At 41.2% G+C, this 25,527-nt stretch overlaps 1 protein-coding gene across 1 annotated transcript in view; it reads left to right on the forward strand.

Moving 5' to 3' along the window:
* Positions 1-25,527, forward strand: part of CELF4 (CUGBP Elav-like family member 4) — a 557,691-nt gene that overhangs the window by 424,992 nt on the left and 107,172 nt on the right. The window contains exon 7 of the mRNA XM_044681738.1: positions 10,758-10,821. Within this exon, the coding sequence (XP_044537673.1) occupies positions 10,758-10,821 (64 nt within the window). The remainder of the gene's footprint in view (positions 1-10,757; positions 10,822-25,527) is intronic.

Genomic DNA, 25,527 nt, shown 5'->3' on the forward strand with positions numbered 1-25,527 from the left:
GAAAGAAAGAAAGAAAGAAAAAAAGAAAGAAAGAAAGAAAGAAAGAAAGAAAGAAAGAAAGAAAGAAAGAAAGAAAGAAAGAAAGAAAAAGGAAAAAAAGAGAGAGAGAAGAGGGAGAGAAAGAGAGAGGGAAGGAGGAAGGAAGGAAGGACAAGTTAAATTTAGAGACAGAAGATCCCATTTCAAATCCTGGTTCCATCACTTCCTAGTTGTAGGGATACAAACAAGCCATTTAACCTTGTTGGGTTTCAGTCTCTTTATCTATGAGATGGGTGTAATAATTATACTTCCTGCTTCCTGGACTATCAGCTCTGGAGCCAATGGTTTATTGTTTTGTCGGTTATCTATACTTAAGAAAGTGATAAAGAAAAGTTAATAATGAATATTAGACCTAATCATGTACCTTTGTTTTCAGGGAGCCAGGTTTTTAAGGATTTACCAGTACTCCCTTGGGTGGAACAATTATTTTCTTCTGTCTTTTTTTTTTTTTTTTTTTTTTTTTTGGCAATTCCACATCCTAGGACCACCTCTTGGGACATCCCAACAAGTTCCATTTCTAGGCATTCAAGCTAGAGAAGGAGGAATTTGAACTGGATCTTGAAAGAGAATAATAATGGTGTTGATGATGATGATGACTGGCTTTTTTTTTTTTTTAAACCCTTGTACTTCGGTGTATTGTCTCATAGGTGGAAGATTGGCAAGGGTGGGCAATGGGGGTCAAGTGACCTGCCCAGGGTCACACAGCTGGGAAGTGGCTGAGGCCAGGTTTGAACCTAGGACCTCCCGTCTCTAGGCCTGACTCTCACTCCACTGAGCTACCCAGCTGCCCCCTATGACTGGCTTTTATATAGTGCTCGAAGGTGGTTTGCACAGTGTTTTACAAATATGATATCGTTTTATCCTCACCACAATCCTGAAAAGAAGGTGCTCTTATTATTTTCATTTTATAAAAGAGGAAACGGAGGCAATCAAATGTTAAATGACTTGCCCAAAGTTATATAGCTAGCCTGTAAGTATCTGATGCCAGATTCTTCAGGTCCAGCAATCTATGGGGGATATTCTGGATAGAAATCAGCCAGTTAGCCAATAAACATTCGCTGAATGACTACTCCAGATAGGATAAATTGGAAATAGCCAACAAAGGGAAGCCACTAGAGTTAAGGGAGATTAAGAAAGATTTCCTGAAGAAGGTAGGATTTTAGCTGGGACTTGAAGAAAGCTAGAAGACAGGAAGTGGGATAAGGAGGGAAAGAATTCCAGGAATGGAATTCCAGGAATGAAAATACCTGGGGTCAAGAGATGCATTTTCTGGTTTGAGGAGCCACAAAGAGATCCTAGTCACTGAATTGCAGAGTACATGGCAGGGTGAAGTGGGAAGAAATAGGAGGAGAGGGGAGCAGAAGTTAAAAGAAAGAAGGAGGAGGATGGTGGTGTACAAGCAAGTCATGAAGGACTTTGAACACTAGAGGATTTTATTTTTGATCCTAGAGGCAGTCTGGTGAATGAGCCACTAGAACCCATTCCACAATAATGTTTTAAAATATATAAGATTACAAAGAAAAGCAATTATATTGAAATACAATTGTCCAAAAGTTCACAGGTTGCAGGTTAAGAATCCCTAATCGATCTACCTATATGAGAAGGTCATGATAAGGAAACTTGAGATCCAGACAAATTTAGCCCAAAACTACTTAGGTTGTAGCATTCCAAGATTCAAACTTGGGCAGCATGATATACTGCAAACAGCATTGAATTGAGAATCAGAGGACCTGGGTTCAAATCCAGCTTTACCATTTTATACCTGTGTTCTTTTGGGTGAATCTCTTACTTTATCTAACCTAATTTTCATCGGATTAGATGATTTTAAAAGTCTTTTTCAGCTCCAAATCCATGATGCTTTGGTCCAAAGACTCCAGTTAGTTCTGATACCTTGCCCTCCCTCTCTGTGCTGAAGGAAGCCTGAGATTTAAAATCTGGGCTTCCCTTGGTCTTCCTACCTCCCTGGTCCTGCCTCCAGCTCTCTCCTTCCCTAGGGTCAGAGGATCATAGATTTACAGTTGAAAAAGGAAAGAAAAGGAAACATGTCTGGAGAGGTTAAGTGTTTTGCCCAAAGTCATTCACCAGTCAAGACAAGTCAAAGAAAGAAACATTTTTTGAGTACTTATATGGGGTTTGTGCTGGAATTACAAATACAAGAAATGAAAGAAAGACAATCCCTCTCCTCAAGGAGTTTATATTCTAATTGTGAATAGGTAAGACATAAAAGGAAGCTGAAAGAAGGACTGGGAGAGTAGCAGAGAAAGTCTGGAGAGATAGGAGTGGAGCCTGGAACAGAATGAAGGTGTGGCTGGCCTGGCCTCTTTCTCTGAGCAATAGAAGGGTTAAAGGCACAGCCAAAATGAACTGGGAATAAGAGTGATAAAAGGGTGTGGGGAGGGGTGTGTCCATTAGGCTGCCTAAGAAGAGGTGAATCATCTCAAGTTCAAAAATGTAACAGGTCAAACTTTTCATAGAAGCTGCTATACTTCCAGCCTGGACAAGATAGGGGGTGTTGAGATAGATAGATAGATAGATAGATAGATAGATAGATAGATAGATAGATAGATAGATGAATCAATAGGGGAAAGAAGAGTGGAAAGAAGGAAAAGAATGAAGGAAGGAAGGAAGGAAGGAAGGAAGGAAGGAAGGAAGGAAGGAAGGAAGGAAGGAAGGAAGGGAGGGAGGGAGGGAGGGAGGGAGGGAGGAAAGAGTGGAAGGAAGAGATCAATGGCTTTGGCCTCATGGACCTGAATTCTTGTTCCACTATTTCCTTGTAGACTTTATGACCCTATTAACCCCTTCATCTCTCTCGGTCTCAGTTGTCTCACCTATAAATGGAGGAGTTGGATGAGATGACTTCTAAGGTCTATTTCAGTTTCATTCAAATTTTATGAGTTTGAGGGATCAAAGGCTGCTGACATTTCCCAGAGGGTCTGGAAGTAGGAGTGGGGAAATCTGGGTGGCTTGGAGTTGATCCAAGAGACTGATGGTTTTTGTTTTTACTTTTTAGAGAAACACAGAGGAAATGTGGCTTAATAGAGAGGAAGGAATATTTTTTGTCCGTATTCCAGGAAAGGGGGGTAAGCTGGGGTGAAGAAGTGATGATGGCAATCAGACTAGACAGATCAGAAGGGCAGACAGAGTTAGGACAATGAAGGACCTATAAGTCAAGGCCTAATGAGGGAACTAAGAAAGAGGAAACCAAGAATGGACTGATGTAGCAGGCCCCCTCCTCAAATTCTCTCATTACTCCCTTTTTCAGACTGAGGGCTAGCCTGTCTTGAGGTACCTCCCAAATCTTCCCCTCAAAGGGTGGGAGCAGCAGAGACTCAAAGGGACACCATACATGGAGCAAAGGAACTTAATCTTTTCCCTTTCTGCATTCTTTCTGTGTCTCTCCTGTATTTGGTGACTTTCACATCCAGACAATCCCTTTTTGGTTGCTTGGATTCCCACCCACAGCATTTTTCTCTTAGCTCTGCCAGGAGATCGTCCAATAGGTGCATCACCAGGAATGTTAAACCAGCCATTTCCTTACTAATCACTTCTGTCGTGTGACTCCTTGTTTCACTCCTTCCTCACTCTCTGACAGCACAGAGACACAGAGACCACAAGATGGAGACACAGAGGGAAAGAGGCACAGGCAAGGAGGCAATTCTTTTTTCAATGTGTCTCTATTTTTTTTCCTCCTGATTCTGTTTCAGAATGAGAATATATATTTCCTGTCTTCAGGGAATTCCCAATCACTTTGGGGGAAAAAGGAATACACACCCATAAATATACACTGTTCACATATATACATTAAATAATTAGATAACAATATAAGGCAACACATGAGCAAGGGCTAGAGTGTGTGGTTCAAGCAGAAAATATTACAGGAGGACAAAGAAAGAGTGTGATGAAGTAACAGCTCAAATTTATATAACCTTTGACAGTTTACAAAGCCCTTTGCTCTTTCCTTAAAATAGCATTTCTATGGGAAAACCAGCTCATCAGAAGAAGCCATAGGGGTGACATGTCACAGGGCAGAAAGTGAGAGAACTCATAGAATCCATCTTTTCCTTCAAGACAAAGCTCTGGTGCTTTCCTCTGCATGCCTCCTTTCTTGGTCCCTCCAATTGCTAGTGCCACCCCTTTTAGGCTACCTTGTATTGTTTTGTATTCATTTAGTGTGTGTGTGTGTGTGTGTGTGTGTGTGTGTGTGTGTGTGTGTGTCCTCTGTATACTTATAAATGAGCACTTATCTCCCCCAATGGACTGTAACTTCTTGACAGCAGTTACATTTAAAAAAAATATTTATATCCCACTGCTTAGTCCAGCTCCTGGCACATAGTAGGCACTTATTGAAGGCTGGGTGATTGATTAATGAATTGACTAGCTCTAGGCCCTGCTAAATAGGAAGATCAATTACATTTTTAACTTATCCAAAGGCACGAACTTGCCCTGGGTCATGTCCATTGCCCCAGCCAGTGTTAAGCTCAATATCCTTTGGCCAAATGATCTGACCTTATCATGAGCTAAGTCCTGCTTTTGCATACCCACAAAATGCCTTGATACACTGAATGTTTTGAGCTCCAAGTGTTTTTCTCTCCTCTCAAACCAGCCTTCCCAACCTCCACCCCTACTTACCAATACACACACACACACACACACACACACCATTATAGTTAAGTTTGGGAATGCGTTTATTATGGGGACAATAAAGTCACAATACCTATATTTACAAGGTATATGAAAATATCTGCCCAAGATCCAACTGGATGATTCTAGGTTCTCTACCCTTGCTAGTTCTTTTCAAGCTTTTTTGTTTGTTTTCCTGTTAATTTTTTTTTAATTACTACTACATTTTGTTCTGAGATAGCAGATATTTGCCAAACAAACCTCCTTAACAAAGTCATTTTATCTGTGGTTAACAGAAAGGAGCTTTTAACTTTTGCATTATGGTATTCACATTGACCATTGCCATTAACCAGTTTGTCTGCCATCTCCCCATATTAACCTTATTTACATGGGGGAAGTCATTGTGTATGTCCTTTTGGCTCTGCCTTCGTCACTCTGCATTATTTCATACGAATCTGGCAATTTCCCCCCTGAATTCTTCATATTCATCATTCTTTATGGCATATTCGTATTCCATTATATCTATACACCATAATTTGTTCAATCATTCCCCCAATCAATGGGCATATTTTTTGTTTCCAGCTTCTTGTTATCAAAAATTATGCTGCTATGGACACTTTAGTATATATGGATCTTTTCTTGCTGTCAATAACTGACTTGGGATATAGTTCTAGTAGTGAGATTTCTAAGTCAGAGTATAAACAAATATCTGGGTCAACAGATATGAACAATTTTGTAACTTTTCTTGAATAATTCCCAATTGTTTTCCAGTTGTCAAACCAATTCACAGCTCTACCAAAAGTGAATTAGTACACCTGTCTTCCTTCATTCCCTCCAATAGTTTTTTTCCATCTTTTAGCATCTCTGCTAGCTTAAACAATACAAAGTGATCATTCAGTCTAACCTTGCTCATTTTAAGCTAGATTCCTAATATTCCTGCCACTCCCAGGTTACTGAACTTCTGCTCTCATAGCATCTGCCTGGAATCACCTCATCAAGAATCAAAATGTTTGCAGCCCTAAAATGGTGGTTCCTCCTCCCCAGATCTTCTACTCTAACCCCTTCAAACTTCTTATTCCCTGGGTTCAGCCTATGCTTTTATTTCAAATCTTTACCATGCTCTTGAGCCCTCATAGAATTATATATCTAGAATGGAAAGAATCATGAAGATAATCTAATCCAATTTCCTCAGTTTCCAGATGAGGAAATTGGCCTGGATTAGTTAAATGCCCTGTCTTGTTGCTATTGTTTAGTTATGTCCAACTCTTTTCAATTTTATTTATATTGTCATGCAAAACACATTTCCATACTGGTCATTGTTGTAAGAGCAAAGTCATATATAACCAAAATCCCCAAATAAACTATACGTGGCCAATTTTTCATGACCTCATTTAGGGTTTTCTTGGCAGAAAAACTAGAGTGGCTTGCCTTTTCTTTTCCAGCTCATTTTTTAAGATGAGGAAACAGAAGCAAACAGGGTTAAGTGACTTGCCTAGGATTACATAGCTAGTAAGATCTAAGGTTGGATTTGAACTCAGGAAGATGTCTTCCTGACTCCCAGCCCAGAGCTCTATCCATTTTGCCACCTAGCTGTCAAGGTTAAATGACCTAACCAGAATCAAACGAATAATATATGGCAGAGTTGAGTCAACTTCAGGTCCCATGGCTCTCAACTTCAGCATTATTTCTATTACACCTCACCTCACTGCTAGGGACACTGACTGGACCCTCCCACCTTCTCACACACAATCACTAGCCAGTGTATGCCCAACCCACCACTCTTTTCCCTTCTCCCTCCATTTATAAGACACTTTATTCCTCCACATTGCCTCAAAGTTCATCTCTCAGACAGAATTCTCCTTTTCATGCTTTTGGACAGACATTTCCTTTTACTATTTTAATCCTTGCATGGCATTCCCAGTCCTCCATATTTCTACCTCTTGAGCCTCTTCTCAAGTTTCTTATTCCTTATTTAGGGAACTTCTAGCCTATGTGTCCCTTTGGTAGTTGGACAAAATTTTCAGAATAATGTTTTGTTTGGTTTTAAACCCTTACCTTCTGTCTTAGAATCAATATAAAGTATTAGCTCCATGGCAGAAGAGCAGTAAGGGCTAGGCAATCAACACACAGCTAGGAGGTATCCGAGGCCAGATTTGAACCCAGTATCTACTATTTCCAAGCCTGGCTCTCTATCCCCTGAGTCATCTAGCTGCCCTTGCTTATAGGTGTAATTGCCCTTCACTCTGCCAAGGTGAGTCATAGGTCTCTGTAGTGCCTTAATCATGTCAGTGTATTCACATTCCCTGGAACAGACACTGGCCAGTTCTCACTGTCTGTTTATAGCACAAGATCCCACACTATTCTCTTGGACTGTTCACCCTATGACGGTTTCTGATCCATGGGTCTTGTGTAGCCAATCCACCTACAAGCTTTCCAAGGACAGAGCCCATCTGCTCCAGTGACAGTTGAGTCCTGAAATCAACCTTAAAGATTGTCTAATCAGACCATCTTATCTTATTCCTGAAGATTAATGATTCCTTTTGTTTCATTAATAATTTCCCTGATATATTTGAGGTGTTTTTTTTTTAATTTAACCAAAAGATGTTTACTTAGCCATAGCAAGAGAAGACATTCAACAAGGATACTGCAGCACTTATCTTGGGTAGTCTCAGCCCCCCTTAACTCCATATGGAACTGCCTCTGGACAGCAGAGCAGAGAGTGGTGACTCATGCTGCCTTGGGACATCTGCCAGATCTGAATGATCCAGATATATTTGTAACAAAGAAAAGTAGTTATGCAAAACTAACCAACGCCAAAACCTTATCTGATGGTGTATGTGACATTGTGACCCCCTCGTCTCCCGTTTCTCTGCCAAGATGGGGAGGGTCATCATCTGTTCTTTGGGCCTGAGACTGGTCATTAAAATTAATCAGAGCTCTCCTCAGTGTCATTTACATGACAATACTCACTTTGGCTATTGCTCTTATTCTGGTTTTAGTTCACTATGCTTCAGTTACTTTAAATCTTCCCATTTCTCAGAATTCCTCATGGTCATCATTTTTCAGAATACATTAATATTCTATTACATTCTTACATGACAGTTTGTTCCTCTGATCCCAAATCCAGGGGCACCCACTTGATTTCCATATCTGGCAATCATAAAAACTGCTGCTCTGAATAATTTGGTATATAAGGGACTTTTGCATTTTTTACTTCATTTTACAAATGAAGAAACAGCCCTAGAGAAAAGATTAGTCAGGATAATAGTCCTTTTCAGGAGCATCTTTGGGACTAGAATTGTAGTCACCAGGGTTCAGATCTTAGAGGATATTTGTCCCAATCTGTACGTCAACCAGTTTCTCCAGCAAGGAGACTACTTGTGCATGTTTGATCTTGGGTGAGTGACCTCCTCTATGAAGCTCAGTTTCCTCATCTATAAAATTAAGTGGAGTGGGGGGGGGGGGTAGGGGTGGACTAGATGATGTCTTTGAAGGTCCCTCCTATCCCTTCCTTTGATCCTAAGACTTTCAGTGAGAGGGAACTCACTTCCACCTGGTGCTTCATGTTTGAACTATTCTAATGACTGTTAGATTAGGCTGCTTCCCTTTTCTTCATCTCTTGTCTCTCTTACACTCTCTGGTAAGGGGCTGAGAATGGGTTAGGAAATAGGAAAGAAAGAACAATGGACTTTGAATCAGGAGACTGGATTCTGGTCCTGACTTTGCCACTGAACTTGCCATGTGATTTGGGCAAGTCATTGAACCTTTTACATCTCATTTTGTCCATTTGCAAAATAGAGCAAATATCATTCCTGCTACCTTATGGGGCTATTAATTACCAAAAAAGATATTGTCTGTAAGAATACTTCAAAAAGTAAAAGGCACCGTATAAATGTAAGGGATGAGATCTATAGATATAGATTATTTCAGCTCTTATATCTATATCTATATAAATATATATACACATACATAATTCTATTATTTGGTAATTCTGTAAAATGGCTATGACTATAGAAATGAGCCAGAAAAATAAAGACAAATGCTATCTCTTGTTGCAGCTAGAAAGAATTGGAATTGATTATCTCAGAAACAGTGCTTGGAAATCCAGTGCTCACTCCCTAAAACAGAGCAAGATATTTCCCTTGGTCATTAGGGAAGAGCAGACACTCGTGGGGACCCAGCCCAGAGGATTCCTCCCAAGATCCTTGTCACCTTGCACACCAGAGTGAACAGACTGCCTTACACAGACATGCTTCTCTTGACCACTCTCGGGAGGGAGGACACTCTCTGAAATATGCCTCCAGCAGGGGGTATGGGCTGCACAGAGCCATCCCCACTCTTCCAAATGACAGGCGCATCTTGGTGAAATAAAAGGGGAGGACAAAAAGCAGTTCGTAAGCACATTTGGAATCAGTTTGCAGTCACAGCTGGGGTCAGTCTATAGTCAGGGTTAGGAGTCAATCTGTGGCTGAATTACATAGTCAATCTATGACTAAACTCAGGGTCAATTTGTCACCAAGGTTAGAAGAGGAGTCGGTAAATAGGGGTTGTGGTTAGTCTGTGGCTGAAATTAGGAAGTCAGGCTGTGACTGGGAGAATCGTGTTTGCCTCTTTAAAATGAAGTGACTCATGCTGCTTTTAATTCTGTGACCCGAGAATCGTTAAATCTCTAATCACTGAGCATACCTGCCTAGATATGCTATTTGGGTATATGCAATCCCTCCATTTGAGAAGCCAAGTCCATCAACTGGAAAGGGAAGAAGAGAGGACACTGATGTCTGGAAATTGCTCCGTGGTCTTTTATCTTTAGGAGGAAGAAGAGTTATTTACACTCTTGATAATGACATAATATGGGAGGGAGAATAGGGCAGGAAAAGGGTATAAAGCAATCTACCATTGAAGCCCTAGGGAAAGTAGTCCCTAAAATAAAGAGACTATGGCCACCAACCTCACGATCAAGGACATATTTGAAATATTAGTGTGTTTGTGTCTGTGTAGATATGTGTGGGCAACACATGGATGGATCTCTGTGTGTCTGTAGAAGCGTATCATTGGTTCTCAAAGGGTCTCCAAAAGCACGAGTGTGCCTGAAGTTCTCTAGTTGTGCTACAAATTGTATGATATCTTACATGTATAAAGACTTTTTCCAACTCTCCCCCAGCATGCCATGATTCCTCCTGGCAAAGAAAAATATTGTGTTGTGAACAAAAAAAAATGGAAAACTACTATATACGCATGTGCTTATGCATATATACATTAAATATATATGCATCATATGTATGTTGGCATTTGTGAGTGTGTGTTTCTCCAATGTATATGTAGCTCTGGGGAAAAAAATGTCACCATCACTGCCATTATCACTGTGAAATCCAAGATCTTAGCTTAGAGTATTACCTGTCTCTGCCCAAATTTTCTGAGTCTCCGTTTCTTCTTCTTTTTTTAATCCTTTACCTTCTGTCTTAGAATCAAAAGGCAGAAGCATGATAAGGGCTAGGCAATGGGGGTTAAGTGACTTGCCCAGGATCATATAGCCAGGAAGTATATGAAGCCAGATTTGAACCCAACAGCTTGTCTCCAAGCCTGGTTCTCTAGGCACTTAGCTACCTAGCTGCCCCGTCTCCCTGGCTTCTGCAATGTACTTGACTAGACTTTCTTCAAGACTCAACTAAAATCTTATCTTCCACAGGAATCTCAATTACATTGATTAAAATTAATTAATTAGTCTTTAATTATAATCCATCAGATTGTAAGTCCTTGAGGACAGGAAGTGCTTTTTCCTTCTTTTTGTATTCCTAGCATTTAGCACAATGCCCAACATATAGTAGGCACTTAATAAATGTTTATTGATTGATGGTGCCTTCCCTCTGTGGATTATTTCCAATTTATCCTATAATATAGCTTGTTCGAACATAGCTGTTGGCATGTTGTCTCCTCTTTTATGGGCTCCTCCAAGGCAAGAAATGTCTTTTATCTTTCTTTGTATCCTCAACCTTCAGGACAATTCCTGGCATATAATAGACACTTAATAAATGCTTTGTTGATTGCCTGACCTAATGCCCAGTGCTAACCATGTCTGTCCTTCTGTGCTTTTATTGCAGATGAACAGACCCATCCAGGTGAAGCCTGCGGACAGCGAGAGCCGAGGAGGTAGTAGCCATCTGCGTTGGTCCCGTACCCAAAGGCTCACTTATTTAGGTCCCCTCATGGGCAAAACCTTGGCCCATCTGCACCACCCACACTGGTCCACGTCCTGGCCCTCAAGTATCACTTCTGCTCAGTCCCATCCCCCAGGAGCTTCAGACTGAAAAGCCTTGAGCACTAGGGCCCTGGAGAGGGGTGGGAATTTGTGGGATTCCACCCACACTCAAGACTCGTCCCTCATAGTCTAGGCTCATCCCTGCCATTATGTCTTCCATGGTGGGAGTAGGGTATAGGAAGGTCATATGACCCCTACCCTGGGAAAGCTCGGTCTGATTTACTCTGGTCCTGGAGGTTTGGGGAGGGAGCATGATGGGGGTGGTGGTGGTTGGTGGTGGGTGGGAGATGAGGGATGACGGTGAAGGTTTCAGAATGGGTGGTTGCTTTGGAGAAAGAGGGGAGAGAGGTTTGGGGGCCAAGAAGGAGAAAAGTTTGCAGTGGGGAAGGGCAGAATGGGGTTGTGGAGGACCACAATTTGAGACAGGAAGTGGGAGAGGATCAAATGAACGGCCATACTACCCTAGCACCTATGATTTCTGTGGGACTGTTTGTGACTTGGTCACCCCAATATCTCTACCCTTTTTCTCCAGTCCTGGGACTCAGTTCCCTGCCTACCTACCTCTTCATCCCTCCCAGGGATATCTAAAGGTAGCCTGAATTCTGATGAAAAGCCTACTGTGATGATGACTCTAGGATCCAAGCTTGGGTAATCAAAAGCCTTCAGAAAAAAACTTTGGATTAAGAACCAAGAGCCCTGAGTTCAAGTCCTCGCTATGCCACTAATAGGACCTAAGAAGAATTATGTCACTTCTCTGGGCCTCAGCTTCCTTTTCTGTAAAATGAGGGTTTGGGACCAGAGCACCTAGTCTAAGGTTTCTTCCAGCTCTGATGGTCAATGATTTGGGGGGTTACCAGTGAGCTGCTGTGATGGAAGTGACTAGTATTGACCTGGACTTAGGGATCGGAGCAAAAGATATTACCTTCCTCCCCTCAGGCATACCCTGAGCATGTTTACCTAAAATTTGGAGGTAGGTTTGGTAAAGAGCTTTTAGGAGAGATTTAAAAAAAAAACCTGGGAAAAGACCTAAAAAGGTAGAACTAAGGCAAAACTGAAATAGCTGAGAATTCTGCATTCTGGATTTATAAAGGCAGGAGTGTATAGGGTCAGGGCCCATTATATGAGGAAGGGGAAAGGCTATGGCTTGTTCTCCAGGCCTCACAAGAGCTCAGAGCCCCCGCAGTTCCTACTCAGGATTTGGAAGGATGAATTTGAGACTCAGTCTTAAATTGTTCTCCTTTCTCAAGAAGGTGAGTTTAGGGAGCTTGTTCCCCTAGAAGCAGGTCTAGACTAGGAACAGAAATAGTTTGAATAGAAATAGCAGATACAGGAAACTTGGATAAAACCCTAGAAGAAGAAACACTGGTCACTGAGGGGAGTTGAGGTCTCTATACAGGTGTGTCAGTGATAAGAACCATGATCCTGGGCCACCTCAAACCCATCTCAGATCCATCAAAGCCAGGATTCAGCGCGAGGGAATCCAGGGCCTGAGTCCAGGGGCTAGTATGTTGAGGATATCCTAATCTTCTGCCTAATGAGCCCTGAGGACTAAAGCATAAGTGATCTCTCTAAAGTCACACAGCTAATAAGTACCTGAGGCTAGATTTCAACTTGAGTCTTCCTGGCTGGAGGTCCAGCCCTCTATCTCCTGAGCCACCTAGTGATATGTCTTATAAAATCTAAGCACTGTAGGAAGTCAGAGGAAGAAAGGTTCACTATCATTTGTGTCATCAGAAATAATATATATGACCCATAAATGTATGGGTCATCAAATCAGATAAAATATAGAAAGCACTCTGAAAGCCTTAAAGTACTATGTCAATATTTGTTGCTTTTGAAGTTACTGTCATTATCAAAAGATGCTTCCTAGGGGGGCAGCTGGGTGGCTTAATGGATTGAGAGCCAGGCCTAGAAATGGGAGGTCCTAGGTTCAAATCTGGCCTCAGACACTTCCTAGCTCTGTGACCCTGGGCAAGTTACTTAAGCCCCATTGCCTAGTCCTTGCTGCTTTTCTGCCTTGGAACCAATACTAGAACTTGAAAATGTAGTCAGAATAAATGTGAAGGAAATTCCAGAACAGGAAATACATAATCAAAGACAAAAAGGCAAAAAAGCACATGTTAAATACTGGAGATAGCAAGCAAGTTGGCCTGACTGGACTGGAGGAAGCATATGAGGGAACAATGTGAAATAAGGTGGTGGGAAGGTTGGCTGAGTAGAAGATTAAAGGGCCAGAATGTAGATCCTAGAATAACAGACCAAGTTGTTGGTATATGACTTAATAAAAAAAAGGTCCCATCTATGACTTATACATTTGGAAAGAATCATCCATAATCTCCTTTATTAAACTTGGCTTTACCCTTTTCCAAACTAAATGTATTTTCCCTCCCTCCCCTTGAATGCAAAAGTCTCTAACTTGCTAACCTCATCTCCTTTCTCCCATATATCTACTGCCTCTGACACTTGCCCCAAACCAGATTAATCAGCTCTTTTGTTCTTTGCTGAGAGAGAAAGCACATATGCAAAAAAAGAGAGAGGGAAAAAAAAAAAAGAAAGAGGAGGGGGAGGAAAAACCAAACCTCAACATCTATCTATTAATTGCATATTCAATATTAAATAGTCAGATTGTTCTGAGTCAGCAGTGTTGTTGGCTGTTACTAAAAAAAAAAGCAAGTTAGTTTTAAAATAATATAATATATAGTTAAATATCTTAAGTGAAAGGAGAGGAAATTATGATTAAAGGAGAATAAACAAAATGAGTCAATTGAGGCAGAAGAAGAAATTGTGTTATTTGGAAAAGAGGGTGAAGAAGGAAATGAGGGTGAAGAAGTGAATCAGGAGGGAAAAATTAAGAGAGGAAAGAATAGAGAAGGAAATTGAAAGAAGAAGAGAGGGTGAAAGAAGAAAACCAGGGCAAGAAATGAATGGGAAGAAGGAAAGGTGGGATTAAAGAAGGAAGAAGTAGAAGGTGAAGGTTCAGAGGGAGCAAAGGAAAGGAGATATAAGGAAGAAGGAGAAAGAGGAAAAAGAAGGATAGATAAGTTCTTGTAGCAGAATTGTGGATTTGGATTCAGAAAAACTAAATTCAACTCCCTTTTCCACTTTTTAATTGTTCTGCGACCTTGGTCAAGTCATATCATCTCTCTGAGCTTCAGCTTCCTGAAGGGGCCTGGAATAAGCAACCTTTAAGGGCCTTTCCTACTCTAATCCTTTAATCCTTCTAGTTCTAACATAGTAAGGAACAATTCTACCTATTCAATGGTCAAGGGAATGAGAAAAAGGGAAGCCTCCCTCCCCCTATTTTCGAAGATCAATGAGGAACTCATATGTCATATTTGACACCTTCCAATTCCCTCTGTTCTATCAATAATTGTTCATTACAGTAATGCTATGGCTGCCTTGAAACCAGCCATTTAGGGATCATGGAGCCATGACCTAGTCCCTAGAGATTTCATGACTAAGGAGCCACTGCTGCCCCAAGGTGGGATAGAAAGTCCCCTAACTCACCAGTCTTACCTCCTTCTTATTGCATGTCTTTTCTCCCCCTCAACTAATTTTCTTCAAGTCACCCAAAGAGAGACAAGCCAGTTCTTGGCATCTAGCCTTGAATCCAAGTTCTGAAGATATAGGACCTGGCCAATGTAAAAAAAAATAGTAAAGTTTGTCTCCATCTTGGCCTGCTTCTCTTTTTGCCTCCTTTCCTCTCTTCCTTGCTCCCCGTAAGATAGGCTGGTGTCCAATAAACCCACTCACATTCAATTATTAGGGACTAAATGTGCTCACTTCCCCCAGAAGGACAGAAGAAAAAAGAAGTGTAATGATGTTTTGTTGTCAGGCTGCTTCTGTCATATACTTTTCATGTGTTTAGTCTTTTAGTGACTGCTAGTCAAAAGTTTGTTCTATCTATTGCCAAGGGTATAAGGTCAGTCTGTGACTGTGGTTCCCTTACGACAGATACTCAAGGTATCATCTGTGGAGAAGGATAGGAAGTGTCCATGTCCGAGATTACAGGATGACAGTATCTTAGATCTAGAGCTGAGAGAGGACTCAGAAGCCATCTAGTCCAATCCTATCATTTAATAAGTGAGACAACTGAGACTCGGCAAAGTAAGAGACTTATCCAAGAGCACAAAGTAATCAAAGGTGGGATTGGAACCCAAGACTTCTGACTCCAGAGTCCTGTCCCATATAGCAAGCTGCCAGGGATTTGAGTTTTTCTCTGTGTGAAGTTAACTGACCTAGATAGGCATCTAATCCAAGACCTTGGCCTCCTCCTCTGCCCTGCATTCCAAACCTTGCTTTAATGGGCCCTATGAGGTCTGGAATGAAATTACTTTTCCCCATTTACTATCCTCATTGGTTTGAGAAGAAGGTAAGGAGTTTTCACAGATGTAAATATAAGACATTACAGAAAGGCTATGTGGGCAAAGAGCATTTCCAAGTGGGAATGGTTAATGGCGTCCTAGAAAAGTCAGTCCCCTACCCTACTTAGTGGGCCCCTGACTTAGACATCTTTTTCCAGGGTGCAGAGAGCAGTTGTGGTCTAAACCCCAGGACTGATGGCTCCAGGAATAGATTCAGCCAGCTCTGGAGAGGTCCCCAGTGAAGAATAAATGGTTGGGCTTCATGGAGAATCAGCTGAATTTTTTTTAAATTAAAAAAAAGTATGTTCTTTCAAAGACAGCAAAATAATAGCAGAGAGCCGCCCACTACCAAGGCTCCCAGCACTCATACTCCCTGGCCCAATTCCTGAGTCCAAGGTCAAGGTACCCATATTACTTCCTGCCCGTGGCAGAAAACACCTCCCACCCCCACCTCACTCTCATCCTTGCTCAATATAAATCCTTCCTAGATTTATGTGGTGGCTTGAAACCTTGATCACGTCAGTTATGACTAAAAGTTAGTTTTATTCTTTCTCTTCCATCCTCACAAAGCATCCTCTGCTGAGGAATACTCAGAGCCAGTCTTCCCCCTCCCCTTTCACACACAAACACACACAACCCAGAATATTAGATCTCCCTCCTCCTACAATGCCCTCAAGGCTCAGCAAAACATGACCCAGAAAAAATTCACAATCCAACAGCACCCCAAAACTCCACTTACAACATTCTGCACATATACCCCAATACACCAGAAACCTGACACAGAACCTTATACATATATCACATAGGAGAAAGGTTAGGAAAAAAAAATGAAGTTGGAGCGACTTATACTCCTCTTCCTATCTGTGCCCTTTCCCCACTTTCCATAGTTTCTCCTCCTTCTTACCTCCAAAGAGCTCAACTAAGTCTGAAATAGGACTGTGTTTGAGCCAAAGGAATAAAATTCTAATGGCAGAATTTCAGGCACCAATCACAGTTAAGTTGGGGAAATATTTGAAGATAGAAACTTTTCTAGTACCAGAATGGATGCAATACCAACAGAGTAGTGTGGTAGAAAGAACAATTGATTTAGACTTGAAAGACCTAGGTCTGAATCCTAGTTATGCTAATTTAAAACCTGTGGAACTTGAGAATGTCACTTTACCTCCCTTAGACTCAGTTTCTTTAACTTTAAAATGAGAAGATTGGAATAGAAGACCTTTAAAGTCCCAAATTTTATAATCCTATGATAATCACTCCCCTAAATTAAGAAACCTGCATCAAGTTAGCCTCCTAGAAGGAGGCTAGATAGCTTATCCAGTCCCAGCAATTCCAATTCAATTTAAGTCAAAATTATTGATATCTTCTTCCACATATTCCCCAATACCCAAATCCTTTCACAATACTGTGGATGAGAAATTCATCCAATAATACTTATTAACTCTCTACTATGTTAAGGACACTGTGCTAGGCACTTGAGGAGATACAAAGTTTAGATAATGCACAATATTACATGATGAACTCATTAGGGAGGTACAAAGAAAAGTACTATGTGAAATTGGGAATCCAGAATTGTTATGGGGAGAGACATCAAGAGCAAGCAGGGAGAGGGAGAACACTCCAGTCATAAGAAAGAGCTAAAGGCAAAAAAATAGAAGGGCCATGGTGGATTTAGGAATTCCTGCCCTCAGGAATCAGATCCTTCCACAATATAAACCTTCAGAAGTCCAAAGATGGCTCTTATCTCCTCTAAGTCTTTTCTTCTCCAAGATGCACCAGCAGACTATTTCAGGCAATTCTAATGTGCTGTGATTTTGAAGCCTCTAACCACATTAGTTGCTTTTCTCTAAATGGTCTCTTTCTTATTGATGTCCTTTCAAAAATGTGGGTCCAGAACTGAACCCAATACTCCTCTGTTCTGCTTTGACCAGAGCAGAGGACAAAGAAACTATCTCTCACCTGTTATTCCTAAGAGCAAGGTTGTTCTAATGCCTACTATGATGACAGGAGCTTTTATGGTTACCACATCACACTACTGGCTCACTTTGAGCTTATAGTTCATGAAAACTCCCCAGTGATTCCCAGTTTTTCTTTATCTATCTCTCTGTATCTGCCTCTATCATATCCTATTTCTCTCTATCTTCCCCTCTTTCTCTTTCTCTGATCAGGGTGAAGACCATATTAGTTCATTAATCTTAAAATGTAAATGGTTAATGAAATCCTAGAAAAGTCATAATCATCCCCAACTCCCTTAGTTTGTCCCTGCCTTTTTTCAGAGGGGCAGAGAGCAGTTGTAGACTAAACTCCAGGACTACTTACTGGCTCCAGGAATAGATTCAGCCAGCATTAGAATAGTATTAGAGATGTTTGACAGGCCCTTTATATACAGGGCAGTAGAAGACTTTGTTTGGAGAGCTCCTTTGAAAATCAATCTCAGTCAACCAACAAAAATTTATTCATTAGTGATTATGTGCTAAGGATTATGCTAAGTGCTGAAGATAAAAATATATACATAGACAGAAATAGATAGATAGATAGATAGATAGATAGATAGATAGATAGATAGATAGATANATAGACAGAAATAGATAGATAGATAGATAGATAGATAGATAGATAGATAGATAGATAAGAACCAAGAAGACAAATACAGAATAGAGAATAACCATATAGAGGCATGGCATTTTTTAGGGAAAGTATGTGAAAGTCAGTCAGTCAATTAGCAATGGTAGCAAAGATCCAAGCCAAAATCATTACTCTATGCTGGTAGACAGTCAGTCAACAATTATTTATTAAATACATGCTTATATGTCAGGCATTATGCTAAGGGCTGAGAATACATAGAAAGGCAAAATCATTCTCTCCATTGAAAAAGCTCATTTTCAAATGGGAGAGACAACATGAAAATAAGTAGGTCCATATTGATATATGCAGAGGAGGTGGAAGGTAATCTGAGAGGGGAAGACCAAAAAAAGTATCCTGGAAAAGATGAAACTTGAACTAAGTCTTGAAGGAAGTCAAGGTAATTAGAAGGAAGAACCTTCCAGGGTTGGCAAATAGCCAATGGAGAGGTAGATTATTGTGAATTAGAAATAGCCAGCTGGGTCTTCAGAGCCAAGATGGAGGAGAGGAACAGCAAGATGGCCAGGGTAGTTGGATTATGGAGTGCATGGGAGTAAATAAAGTGCAAGAAGATTGGAAAGGTAGGAAGAGGCCAGCTTGTGAAGGGCCAAAGAACTTTATATTTGATCCCAAAATAACAGGGAGCCACTAGAAATAGCAGGACGTGACATGGTCCTATCTATGCTTTAGGAAAATCATGTTGATGGCTGAGTTGAGGATGGACTAGAGTAAGAAAAAGCTGAAAGCAGGGACACCAATTCAAAGACTATTGTGATAAGCCAGGTGAGAGATTATGAAGGCCTATAGTAGGGTACTGACTATTTAAGTAGAGAGAACATATAGGGATTGTGAAACCAGACACACAAGGATGGAACAATAGATTGGATGTGTAGGGTGAGTATAAATGAAAAATTGAGGGTGAAGGTTTACCTGGATGACTGGGAAGAAGGTGCCTTCAGCAATAAAAGGAAAGTTGGAAATATGGGAGTACTTGGAAGGAAAGATAGTAGGACCTGTTTTGGACTTGTTGAGTTTGAGATGCCTACCAGACATCCAGTTCAAGATGTCCAAACAGCAGTTGGTCATGTGGTGCTAGCACTCAGAGGAAAGGTAGGGATTCATATATAGATCTGGGAATCATCTACAGAGAGTTGCTAATTGGACCCATTGGGGCTTATGAGATAATAAAATAAGATAGTATCTAGGAAAAAGAGAAGCAAGCCCAGAGAAGAGCCTTGAGGGAAACCTACAGTCAGTGGGTGTGACATAAATGAAGATCCAGTAAAGGAGGCTGAGAAGGAACAGATTGATCAGAAGACAGGCAGAATTTATCACAAAAACCAAGAGAAGAGAAAATATCCAGGAGAAGGTGATTGACAATGTCAAGAGTTGTAAAGAGGTCAAGAAGGATTGAAAAAAGCTCTTTTGATTTGGCAATTAAGGGATCATTGCCAACTTTGGAGAGAGAAGTTTCAATTGAATGATGAGGTCAGAAGCCACATTACAAAATCAAGGGCAATGGTGCAAATAATGAGAAACAGTGCATGACCCTTCACCATCACCTTCACTTTCATTCATTCCTTCAACCCCATCAATCCTTGATAAAGCAATACAATGGATGTGACCTGGGCTGTGCACCTTATAGACTAGCCCACTTCCTTGATAGGTTTTGGATTGAACCTGCATCATTGAAGACAAGGGGCTAAAAAACCACAAAAGCAAAGTAAGGGGTCAATAAAAGAGATGATAGCATCTTTGAATAGCAAATATATGACTTTTGGTGGTGGGAGGCCAAGGGAATTCTAAATTGGCACTTAGGGGCAATCTAGGAAGAATCCCTGGATAAGTCTCTTGTTTGCTTTAGCCAACCTGCTCTCTTTATTATTCCCTACACATACCAACATCATTTGAACCTTCATAGCTTTATTCATGTTGTTCACTGACCTTAAATAAAGGCCCCTCCCTAGCTAAATCCTATTCATTCTTAAAGAATCAATTCAAGCCCCAGTCCTTCTAGAATGCTTTCCCTGGCTACTCCATCCTCTACTGATCTCTCTCTGCTCTAAGCTCCTGTAGTCTGAATCACAGACTCTCATGCCTGATTATATTCTATTTTGTATTATTTTACAATTGTTTCTTGTATCTTATCTAGAGAAGTACATTTTAAACTAGCTATGGAGAAATATTTCCCCTCCTTATTGTTGTAGATTTGAGAGCACTTCTGTCTGGATGGAGTAGGTGCAATCACAAGGCGAATTGGCAATTCAGAAATGAAATTGTTCCTCCTGAACTAGGTAGGCTAGCTTGAATATGGACTTTTTGGGTCATATGTAGACAAAAGGCTTGAATGTATGATGCTGAGTGGAGAAGATTAATAATGAATATATTATTGCTGATGGTAACGTAGATGCTGTGTTAAAATGCTGAGGTGGGAAAAGCGTGAGACATTGGGAGGCAGCTAGATGTATTATTTTGATATAGGTTGGATGTCTCGGGGTAGAGAGGGGGCCATTTGAAAAGGAGTGAAAGTCTGAAAGAAGCAGCCTGGAGGAAGTGACCCAGAGTCTATATACCCTAAATAGATCAGCACCAGAAAATCTTAGAAGACACCAAAGGGGGAAACAAGAAAAGGTAGACTGATATATTTGCCTTCAGCCACATTTGCCTTTTTGTGGGTATTACAATTTACATGCCTGTGTATAGTGACTACCCCAAAGATCCTGTCCATACTCTAAGAAAGTGGTTTTGTACCCTGACCAGCTGCCTGAAAGTGTGTTGGGTAGGTAGGGCTTCTCATCCCATTCTTTCTCCCCTGAAAGAAGGTAGGGAAAAAGGTCAAGGCCTAGCAGTGTGTCTTTGAAGGAGAAATTCCATGGTTTCTGAAGGGTGATGGTAGCATAATAGCAAGCCAAGTACATTAAGGAGCCTTCTGTTGAGTGGTGCCACAGAACCTGTCTTTATCTCCCTTATCCCCAAGAGTACACTATGGTGCTACACTACTTTTCTAGTTTTCCTCCTGTCATTTTTATCCATATATTCTAAAGTACTCCAAACCTTCTGTAGCACTCCCCTGCCTCCCCAATCTTCCATGCCCCCTACCCCTTTGCTTTTTCATGTCCAAGCCTTTGCTGACCCTTTTCCCTATAACTGGAATATACTTTTCTCCTTCCTTGTTGAATTCTTTCTCATTTTTAAAAGTCCAGTTCTAATGCCACCCCTTCCAGGAAGACTGCCATGATTCTTCCAGGCAGTCCCTCCTAGACTTCACAGAGCATTTTGCAACTTAAAGGCATTTATGGATCTATTACTATTGGGTATGTATCAATCTGTAAATTCTTCTTATGCCCCTACTAGAATATATGCTCCATGAGGCCAGAGACCATGTCTTGTCTAAGCATTTCTCTCATAGTGCCTAGCATGGAACTGCACATACTGGGTCACTTAATACACATTTATTCAATTGAATGGACACTAGTGTTGGGCAGTACATAGAGTGCCAAGCTTGGAGTCAGGAGGACCTTAGTTCAAATTTGTCCTCAGACACTTACTGGCTGTGTGACCCTGAGCAAATCACTTTACCTTCTTTGCCTCAGTTTCCTCATCTATAAAATGAACTAGAGAAGGAAACAGCAAACCACTCCTATATCTCCAACAAGAAAATCCCAAACAGGATGACAGAGAATTGGACATGACTGAGAACGACTAAATAACTTAATAAATAATTAATAGATTAATTAATAAATAAAATAAAGATGAACACTTAGTAGACACTCAAAAATATTAATTGATTAACTGCTTCCTCCAGACCCTCAAAATGACCTAGCTCAGCTCAGCTCAGCTCCCCTCACTCTAATAACTATTTTTTGCTAATCGATGTGTGAGAGTGAATATGAGTAATGTGCGTGGATGTGATGTTGTCACATGCGACACAGTGCTGAGCGTGCCTGGCTGTGTGTCTCCACTGTCTTGTATTTCTCTGGCTGGAGTTGGGGAGATGAGGGCTGGTTGGGGCTGGTTGTGGGGAGGGAAGGAGAAAGGGGAGCCAGTGATAGGGGAGGGGATTGAACAGACTGTAAGTCAATCAGTTTCAAATTAGGGGTCCCTGTGGCAGATGTTGGGTGAGTCATTTAGCCTAACGGAGTTCTTGAGACAGTTTGCTTCTTCCACCTCCAGTTCATTTAAAGGATCTTTGGAGGCGTATTTTCCCTTCTCACAATGTCTTTAACTGCAGTGCCGGCATTCCCGCTGGGCAGGCTAATGAGGTTGGACACAATGCGTGTGAACATCCCTTCCGAGGCCCTGTCCCGGAGGCGACATTCCCGCCCATAAAACCATTGTTTATTTAGTCCTCCTGGCCCCAGCACCATCTGTAGCCCCATCGGCTCCTGGTGCTTTTAAAGTCCTATTAAGTTTCCCCACTTCTCCTTTGAGCATTATTTTATTTCTAAACAGACACAGACAACTTCCTGTCAGCACTACTTCTGCAGGGAGGATGGAAGCCCACAGGCTCACTCCCGAGTGTGTATGTCTGTACATGTGTGAGTGTGAGTGTGTGTGTGTGTGTGTGTGTGTGTGTGTCTATGTCTGTGTATCTATCCTTACACATAGAACGTTTGGGGGGCAGGGCTGGATGGTCCTGTATTCTTTTGTGTTCTTTCAATTTCTAGAGGTCTCAAGGGAATTCGACTCCCACATAACCCAATTTTAATTTTTAAAATTTATTTATTTTAGTGTTTCCATTAAAGCTTCGGAAAATGCATTTCACAGGATCTGGATCCAGAAGTGAAACTATTTACCCAAAGTCACACTGATACTAATAGAACAAAGAATTGAATCGGTCTCCTAACTTATAGACACAGTCCTCTTTCCAAGACACCACATCCTAGAACCAAGGAGTGACCCCAAGGCCACCACATATCACAGCCCACTCTCCTGGCACATTAAAACCTTTAAGAAAATCCCAACCCTGGGGAGCTAAGTGGCTCACTGGATTGAGAGTCAGACCTAGAAATGTGAGGTCCTAGGTTAAAATCTGGCCTCAGACACTTCCTAGCTGTGTGACTCTGGGCAAGTCACTTAAACTTAAGCCTAGTCCAGTGATTCACAAAGTGGACCCCCTGGTGGGTGCTGTAGTGATCCAAGAGGGCAGTGATGGCCACAGGTGCGTTTATCTTTCCTACTAATTGCTATTAAAATTTAAAAAAAATTAATTTCCAAAGGGCTAAGTAATATTTTTTTCTGGAAAGGAGACGGTAGGCCAAAAAAGTTTGGGAACCACTGGCCTAGTCCTTACTGCTCTTCTGCCTTAGAGCCAATACACAGTTGTATTGATTCTAAAATGGAAGGCAAGGGTTTAAAAAATCCCCAAATTTAGGGTACCCAGAGGTATCGTGAGACCCAGAAATCTGGCCCTCAGAACAGCCCCAATTCAACTGATGATTATAACCTCAAATCCCCTCTAGGTACCTGGAGGCCCTTCCAACTGCCTCAGTGTAAATTTAGCAGACTTCAGTGGGATCCAAGCCCCTTCTCTCCACTCTTTGCTCTGGTAGAGGCTGGAGGGTTTATTGTGAGCTCTCCAGGGTCCTGATCTAGTAGCTCAGCTTTCCCAGGTATTCAGAATGTGAGAGCTGGTATGGTCTTTAGAGATCAAGCAATTCAACCTCACTTCTCAATCAACAGGGTTTTACTGAGTGCATCTTGCATTCATAGTTCATTGGAATTGGAGCCAGAACAGACCTTTTGGGTCATCTGGTACAACACTTTAAAATTTTACAGATAATAAAACTGAGGACTAAGGGGGAAAGGTCACCCAAATAGTGTCATTTCCACCATACCATTCTAAATCCAGCCATGTCTGGCACTCTCCTGAATGCAGAAAAAGATATAATGCTTATTCTGAAGGATTTTGCTAGAGAGACAAGATTGGCACAGAGAAAATTATGATCACCAGAAATCCCCAGTTTCAGGGATCCAACGGTAGATGTCCTACAAGAAATTAAAAGTCACCAATGAATACATTCTTAATGCAAGCTATCTTCTGAGTGTGCCTCATCCATGGACATATTGGGGATGAGGTTATAGAACTCATACTGAACATAAGTTCAGACTATCCTAAATGACCAATCACCAAGTATTTATTGAACCATACTCCCAACCAGAACTTTCACCTAATGCTCCCTGGTGGATGGAGCATTAAACTGTGGAAACTGATGCCACTACCCTTGCACTCAATTATCACAGGAGCTACATTCTGAGGGCCTTCATCAACTAATTCTTATCTCATCCAATGGACAGCAAACTCCTACTTCTTGTTCTCCCTGATTTCTTGATTCTGAGTCATTGTGTACTAAGGTAAAAAGCTTTTTTCCCTGATAACTTGCCCCAGCTCTCATCCCTATAGCTGATCACTTTTTCCTCTAACTCTCTACCTCCTCAAAACTGCTATTTTTTTAACATGGGCATTATCACTTTCCTAGTCATCTCATTCAGGTGCATAACCTTGGAGTTACTCTTGATTCTTTCCTTCACATCCTATCAGTTTCAAGTCTTTTTTTTTTAACCCTTGTACTTCGGTGTATTGTCTCATAGGTGGAAGAGTGGTAAGGGTGGGCAATGGGGGTCAAGTGACTTGCCCAGGGTCACACAGCTGGGAAGTGGCTGAGGCTGGGTTTGAACCTAGGACCTCCTGTCTCTAGGCCTGACTCTCACTCCACTGAGCTACCCAGCTGCCCCCTTCAAGTCTTATAAATTCCAGAACCACAACATTTCTCATACTTGTCCCCTTCTTTCCAGGTATATATCTACCACTCTAAGTTCAGTTCATCATAACCTCTTACCTGGTCTATTGTAATGGCCTCCTAGTTGGTCCCCATAATTGAGGTCTTTCCTTTCTCCAATCTATCCAAAGAGAACTGCCAAAAATACTCCTCCTAAGGCACAGGTCATCCAGGCTTACTTCTTGCTCAGAAATCTTCTTCAGTTTCCATGTTGACTTAGAGACAAAATACAAATTCCTTAGCCTGGTCTTTAAGAACAATATCATACTTTGACTCCAGCCTACCTCTCCAATCTTATTTTACATTACTCACCTTTACATACTTGCCTACTAGCTATTCACCCAAAACAACATTCTATCTCCTACCTTTGTACATTTGAAAAAGTCGATGCAAATGACTGGAATGAACTCCCTCTTTAGCTTTAGCTCTCAGAATCCTCATCTTCAATCAATCAATCACCATTTATTAATACCTACTCTGTGCCAAGCACTATGTTAGGTGCTAGAGATAGAGATACAATAAATCAAACAATAATCCCTACTTTAAAGAACTTACATTCTAGATTGTGGCATATGGAGTTAGGAAAAGGGGAACAGAGCCAAGCTTAGGTTCCTGCTCCAATCCCTCCCTTCACAATTTATCTTAGACTAACTTAACAGTTGCATATTGTACCTGTCCAGTAAAATACAAACTCCTTGAGGGCAAGAGTTATTTTTTCTTTCTATCCCTAGTACCTTTCATATACTAAGGGCTTAATAAATGTTTATTGAATTTAATCGTGGGCTTTATAATTATAATGGACTACAGTAATGGTTTGAACCTAGGTCTTCTAATTTTATCTACCTCTTCC

This window comes from Gracilinanus agilis, chromosome 1, assembly GCF_016433145.1.
Source record: "Gracilinanus agilis isolate LMUSP501 chromosome 1, AgileGrace, whole genome shotgun sequence".
Taxonomy (NCBI): Eukaryota; Metazoa; Chordata; class Mammalia; order Didelphimorphia; family Didelphidae; genus Gracilinanus; species Gracilinanus agilis.